Source organism: Jaculus jaculus, chromosome X (assembly GCF_020740685.1).
Source record: "Jaculus jaculus isolate mJacJac1 chromosome X, mJacJac1.mat.Y.cur, whole genome shotgun sequence".
NCBI lineage: Eukaryota > Metazoa > Chordata > Mammalia > Rodentia > Dipodidae > Jaculus > Jaculus jaculus.
In genome coordinates, this window is record NC_059125.1 from 9,444,006 (window position 1) to 9,451,744 (window position 7,739).

General features: G+C 35.0%; 1 protein-coding gene across 2 annotated transcripts in view; it reads left to right on the top strand.

The window, feature by feature from the left end:
• Cltrn (collectrin, amino acid transport regulator) overlaps positions 1 to 7,495 on the top strand; it is a 46,141-nt gene extending 38,646 nt beyond the window's left edge. For both annotated transcript variants that reach the window (XM_004671467.2, XM_045140873.1), the window contains one exon: positions 6,740 to 7,495. In XM_004671467.2, coding sequence (XP_004671524.2) covers positions 6,740 to 6,896 — 157 coding nt within the window. In that variant the 3' untranslated portion in view covers positions 6,897 to 7,495. The remainder of the gene's footprint in view (positions 1 to 6,739) is intronic.
• The last annotated feature ends 244 nt before the right edge of the window (positions 7,496 to 7,739 follow it).

The following is a 7,739-nucleotide window of genomic DNA, read 5'->3' on the forward strand; positions in this document are numbered from 1 at the left end:
AGAAGATGTTTGTCTTGAGAAAAACAAATTGAAAAAGTGCTTTTTTTCCCTCTTTACTCTTTGGCAACAAGTAGGGAGCTGACAGCTGGGAACTCCCCCAGGATTAACTGCATAAACATCACAATAATGCCTGTGCTAAGATCTTTGTTTAGCCCCATCCCAGAAGTAGACATCTTGGGATGATTGTTAAGATGGTGGTAGTAGTGAAGTTAATGATGTGATGTATTGTTTTAGTAGACAGAGCCGTTGTCCAAGACACTTGGCCTTAGATTCCAATATTAGGCTGTCATTGATTAATTGAGTGACTTTGAGAAGATTATATTCAGAAAATGACAATAATATACTCTTGGATAGTTATACTTATATGTATTTAAAAAATCAGACAATATACAGTGGTGCTTTACACACTGGAAAGTACTATATCAATGTAATTTATCTCCATAACCATGAAATCAAGCACAAAGTGATCATTTATATAACTTGGGAATTTGTGGTACATAGGAGAGTCACAGACACAGTACTTACAGTACTTTCAGATTTACATATAAATAGTGGGATGGACTTATGAATCTAGTACTTAAAGTCTATTGCATTTTTACATTTTAATTAGATCTAAGGTTGCAACTAACTCTTAGGAGAGGATTTGCTACCAGTTATCTGAATCCAACTCCCCAGAAACTGAAACCCAGGGAGGTAAAAATACTTTATTTCTATATTATTCATCTATCTGCAAGAGGCGCTATAGTATAGATCCTATAAGACAAACAGATAACATGGATGGCCTTGCATACAAGGAGAGTATAATCTTGTTCTTGGTAACAGCCAGGTCAAGGACTTCAGACATAGAACCCTAGCTAAAGTTCATATCTGAGCAGTTATTAGTAAATTTGATTAGGCTGTTTCTAGTTATTCTTTTTTCTTGTAAGGTGAATAGTAAATACAATGTGTTTGGGTTTCCACAAATCTTGCTTTTCATATAAAGAGATGCGGTTTAATCAACTCTTTTACATATAACAACTTCATATCCTTATGAAATCTTAAGTGACTAAGTTGTATAAAATGTAAGTGTAAATGAAGTCAGAAATTTGAATGCTAATTGTTTTTTTCCCCGTGTTTAAATAAACATCGTCAATAGGAAACCAGTATATGTTTTGAGTGGAGCCAAAGGAGACTAAAAGAGTTCTAGGCCAACTCCTTTCACTAATCATATTCTACCACAAAAGACAAGTTGCTATACATTTGAAAGTGGCCATCTGAAAAACAGGAATAATAATATAATCTATAGAATATTGTAGATAATAAATAACAAGTACCTAATCTGCTCCCTGTCATTTAAGAGATACTTATCACCAATATTATTCAATTTTTAAAATTCAATTTTATTTGCATGTGCTTGCTCATGCGTATGTTCGTGTGCATGCACATGCATGCACATGTGCCAGGACCTCTTACTTTTGCAAACAAACTCCAGATGTGTGCTCCACTTTTGCATCTGGCTTTACATGGGCACTAGGGAATTAAAACCAGGCCTTCAAACTTTGCAGGCAAGTGACCTCAGTCACTGAACTGTCTTCCCAACTTATTACCAATATTAGCCGTATTATATTACAGATATAAGTCAACTTACCTACTATCACATGGTTAGAAAGTTGCCAAGATTTAAAAGTAGGTAGACTTGATCTCACAGCCTGCCCATTCCATAAGGCTGTGATACCCACTTAATAATTCCAGTAACATGGATATTTCCCTATGTTCTGTTTTAAAAACTATTTTCTTTGAAAAGAGCCTGAAATACTCTTTCTGCCGTTAGTCATGACTTCTTTATTTTAGAACAGAGAAAGTCCTGTAAATGCTGCAGCCTTGAGGGTCACCTCAGATTTCTTAGGACCCCTCTTGCTCCTCTTCTCTCTGAAATTATGGGAAATATCCACTTTTAAGACTCCCAGGAACTAGTTTAGTCAGTTTTTTCACATCTCCTTCCCAAACCACCTGACACTGCAGGGATGGTAGACATCATTAGTGCTCAATTTTATTTTTCTGGAAAAAAATCTCATCTTTTTAGCAGGACATCAAATCAGAATGATCCAGAAAGACAGTTAAGTTTTATTATCCTTAGTAAGGAGCAATGCACAGGCAGTGAACCAGTTTATTACAGCACGTACCATGCCATGTGACCAAGTGCTATATTACTGTTAGATAACCTTTGAGCTGCTTATCATATCTACCAGTTAGCAAGTTAAGATACTGACATTGCAGTTTGAGAAGCCCTACAGTGCCAAGACTTTGAACAACTGGATCTAAGGTCGAAAAAAAAGTGTACCAAATTTGTCACTGACACAGCTCAATGTGATACATTTCCACTGATTTCTTGTAGAAAATTTGGTTCAAAAGTTATCCTTTGAAAGAAGAAAAACATGCCTTCATATGTTCATACCTTCTTTTTCATTTTTCAAGGTTCATTATGATGCTTAATATGTTACTTTTTCTTTATGGCCAGAGAGGGTAATGTAAGATCCTAGCATTGATCTGCACATGTCCAGTTCTCTACCATTATTACTCTTACTCCACAAAACATTGTTTTTATTGAAGAACTAAGATCTAGACACTGTTAATCCATAACTTCTCAAACTACCTCCAAGAGTTTTGTAATGTGAGTTTCATACATAAAATTCAGGGTAAAACTTGATTATTTGAAATCTAGGATTTGGCTATTTGAAATCAAGTGTTATAGAAATTTGTTATTCACTCCAAGTCAAATGTGAAATGATTTGGGGGGGGGAATTTTTATGAGACAGCTTTCTTTTGGTACATGCATGTGTGTTGTGTTTTGTGTGTGTGTGTGTGTGATGAAGGCCAGAGGAGAACATAGGGTGTCTTCCTCTATGGCTCTTCCACATGATTTCCTTGACATGGAGACTCTCACTGAACCTGGAGCTACTGTGTTCAGTCAGACTGTCTAACCAGCGAGTTCCAGTTATTTTCTAGTCTCTGCCTCCTGTAGGACTTGGGCTACAGGCATGTATGGCCATACAAGGCTTTTTATGTTAGTCTGGAGATGGGACTCAGGCCCTTTCAGACCTTCATGTTTGCAGAGCAAGCACTATTACCTGCTGAGCCATCTCCCCATCCCCAAAGTAGATCGTTTTTAATGATTTACTAAAAATGTGAATTTCCATTTCCTAAAAGAGTTTCATCCCTAGGACAAACCACTCTTTTCCTTTATAAATTATTAAAAATGAGGACAGGGGCCTGGAGGGATGGCTTAGCAGTTAAAGCGTTTGCCTGCAAAGCCAAAGGACCCAGGTTCAATTCCCCAGGACCAATGTTAGCCAGATGCACAAGAGGGTGCATGCGTCTGAAGTTCATTTGCAGTAGCTGGAGGCCCTGGCGTGACCTTTCTCTCTCTCTCTTTCTCTCTCCCTCTTTCTCTGTCAAATAAATAAATAAATAAAAACAAAATATTTTTTAAAATGAGGATAGGGAGGATGCATGAGTCTGGAAGTTGCCTTTTATGGAATCCTTTTTCCTTTAGGTGAAGGACTATTTCTTCCACACTCATGACATAGTTGCTAATGCTGGATACTCTGAAAGGAAATGATGTGATAGATGGTTATAGAATGTCAATTGCTTTCACTTTCTGGAGGACACACTAAGTGATAGCATTCCTATCTATAGAAGGAAGGGCTTAAGTGTTCTAATCTTTTAGTGGGTGAATTAACCTGGTAGGAGGATCCTCTGATCACATTAAAATGTAATGTACTGATCACTGTTGATGTTTGGAATATCTAGTGAAGTGTCTTCACCCTAAGAGTGAGAGAAAAATAAACAGCAACCTATGTGAGAATATAATCCTCCATTTCCAATTCAGCATTAAGCCAAAAGGTTTTTGAATTAATATTTAAAATCCAATGACCCCAATTTAATGTTTGCCTTAGTGTCATATATAATATTTGTATTGCATATATGATGACAAAGTACTTTGAAATGATGACATTGGGATCTACAATATCGGAATGATGCTTTAATTTTTATGAACTTAAACTATTTAAAATTATTTAATAAACTTTCAACACACCTAGTAAAATCAATACTAATTTCTAATTCATAAAGTAGGAACATAAATATTTTCCTTTATCCATTAAAAATATAAGAGATTCAAATGGCTTAGAAGGTCATATGCTCTAGGTGGGGGCAGGAAGTTGTGTGTCTTAATGGACATATTATGCCCACCAATTTCTGTCTAAATGAAAATAATGAAAAAGAGGAAAAAAGAACAAAAAGAGATGCAAGAAGTTTCATAAATGTATATGCCCATATGTTCTTCCTTTTTCCTTCTTCCCATCCCCTTCTCTTCCTTCCTTTAACTTATGGTGGGTCTCATTCAAGGTCTACGTTGGTTGAGTAATGTTGCCTACAACATTAATCCATCCATCCATCCATCCATCCATCCATCCATCCATCCATCCATCCATTATCCAGCCAGCTAGCCATTATTTTGCATTCATTGATTCATCTATCCACTTAGTTGGATGCCTACTGTGGGATGAACCCAAGTCAGTTTTTCTTTAAGGACGCTTGCCATTTAAAAAAAAATATTTTATTTTTATTTATTTATTTGACAGAGAAAGAAGGAGAGAGAGAGAGAGAGAGAGAGAGAGAGAGAGAGAGAGAGAGAGAGAATGGGTATGTCAGGGCCTCCAGCCATTGCAAATGAACTCCACACGCATGGGCCCCCTTGTACATCTGGCTTATGTGGGTCCTGGGGAATCAAACCTGGGTCCTTTGACTTTGTAGGCAAACACCTTAACTGCTAAGTCATCCTTCCAGCCCCCAAGTCAGTTTTTATAAGATTATATTAGCATACAAAGAATTAGGTCTTATTATAGTTGTTTTATAAAATCTCTTCTCTCTTTATTATTATGAAGTTTGGCTCAAAAAATTGAGGGGACCAGAATACACCCAAAAATGTATATCTGGGATCTTCTTGGTATTTATCTGGAGACAGTTATCAATTTGTCCAATTACTGGTGGCTGTTCATCTTTGAAAAAATACAAATGTCTTTTTAAATTACTACATTAATTATGGGAGTGATACTGTGTTTCCTGACCATTTCTTACTCAAATTTTAGTAGCCAGTGATGAGCCTCATCAGAATAAATTCTTACTGCAGCAGTACCTTTCTATTATCCTTTCTTTATTAGTTGGAATTCTTCTGTAAAAAAAAAAGAAAAAAAATGTTTTCTCTTCACCTCTACTTTGTCTACCTGATTCCTTAAAGTTAATGTTGCCTCATAGATATGACTTAGAGGAAATTCCATCTTGATCATCATCAGGACATCTTTACCACTTCCTTATCTGTCAGAGACCCACCAAGGATCTAAGTTACTTCCACAGTAGTGTGGAGGCTCCCATGAAAATCATTGCGATTTTCAACATCATAGCCAGGCAATTCTTATAGATCTACTTCTTTGAGTCCCACAGATTCCTGGTACAAAATAATTTTTGGTAATTCTGGGCATATCATTCCTAACATAATCCTTCCACAGTGCCACCAAGAATGGTGTCTTAGTGTCCAACATGTGAGAAGTATCAGGAAAATTTCTTTCCCTTCTTGTTACATAGAGGCACGCACTTCTCTTCTTTTCCTTACTTCAAAATATCAAGCAGAATTGGCTATGAGTTTCAGTCTTTCATAAAAGACTGGAAAAACCTTGTTACAGCATTCTGTACCCCAAGGAAATATCAAGGATCTGGGTAGGATAACAGGGTCTACAGAGGATCAAAGCATCAAAAACTTGTTCTGACTTATAGATTATTTTTTTGGAAATTTCATAATTTCATTTTTCTTTACCGCTGAGTAGAACTCCATTGTATAAATGTGCCACATCTTCATTATCCACTTAGATTATTTTTTGGAATGACTGTAATTGCAGCCATGAGATGTAATGGAATTAGGAAATGTGTTATATGTTCACAAATACTGATTTACAAATTAACACAACTAGTTTGTAATGAGTAGAGCCAGTCAGTGATATGTGCAGTTTATAACAATTACTTACTTTCTACAAAGATACATGAATTTACTTTCTGAAATGTTATTTGAATTTAATTTTTACTCATTATTTGTGGAACACTAATTTGTCAAATTCCGAGAGAAATTTATTGCTTTTTAAATTCAATGTTATTTCACGTGGAGCTAATTTTTTAACTTGCCAATGTATCATACATTTTCCTCAAATTCTTTATGCAATTTATTTGTGTGAATATATATATGTACACATATGCATATACATATATTCATATAAATATGTATATTTCTGTTAGTTTTCAAATAAGATCACTTGTTTTCATCAATATATATGTATCATTGATGCAGAATTCTTATTTTGACAGCATATTTCACTTCACCTACTGAAATTTGAAAATGTACATCAGCAATTATTTCAATTATTTCATCATTTTAAGGTTTCTATTACTCTTTCTGTTTTTTTTTTCTTTTTGTCTGTTTTCTTCTTGAGATAGGGTCTAACAGTAGGTCAGGTGACCTGGAACTCACTCTGTAGTCCCAGACTGGCCTTGAATACTCAGTGCTCCTCCTACCTCTTTTTCCAGAGTGCTGGGATTAAAGGCATGTTCTACCACACCAAGCACTCTTTCTGTTTTCTCTTTGTACAGAAGGCCATATTCAGTCATGGTTTTGCCTCCTTCATTCCTATCACTCTTTTTTATATGCTTTTAGGAATACCAAAGGACCATCTGGAGTGGATGATACAGAAGACAAGTGTGAAAACACAATTACAGTTGAAAATGGCATCCCCTGTGATCCCCTGGATACAAAGGGAGGGCACATTAACGAAGTCTTCTTGACAGAGGAAGAGCGTCTCACCCCTCTCTGAGGGTAACAGTTCTTTCTATGCATCTACTAAGCATCCTAAAATACCAAGGGCAGATTCTATATTTTATTTCACCACGCTTTTTTGTGAGATATTTTCAATGTGCTTTAAAGTGATAGGCAATGAATTATACCCAAAAGACCACTAAAATCATAAGGTGTGAGATTACTCAAAATATTTTAGAATATTTTTCAGGAAACAGAATGTATAAGTATAATTGTGATGTTTGTGGTTACTGATTTAAGCTTTACTAGAGAGAAAGTCAGATATATATATTTCACACTTTGAAGGCCTAAGGAAAAATAAATTTTCCAGTGGATAATATCTATAACATGTATAGCAATCATTGAAAATGTATGTTTTTTGAATATTGTTTATATTACTCTGCATATGACTAAGTTAGAGACAGTAAGATTGGAATGAAAAAGCTGGGTGTGTATCAACAAGTGTATTACAAGGTGGAATTTTATTCTGTTATATCAACACTTGTTTGTATATTTTTTGAATTTAAGTCTCTAATAAGAGAACAAATCTATTTGTTGACTAATTTCAATTTGTACAAGCCCTATCTATGCTAATTTAATAAAGTGTTGATCACCTTCTTTTGATTGTGTGACTGATTGTGGTTTAAATTTATGTTTACATAGGAAAACATAATGAGTCTAATTTTACTAGTTATGTTTAATCTGATTTATAGTTCTGGAAATATGTGCTTTTAAAAAATCATATGTATCCTTGTTTGCAAATACTTTGTAGTTTTCAGACTTGTTTTTTAATTTAAACTAACTTTTAAACTGACTGATATGTGAAACATAAAATTATATGTATTTTTGTATGTACATTATA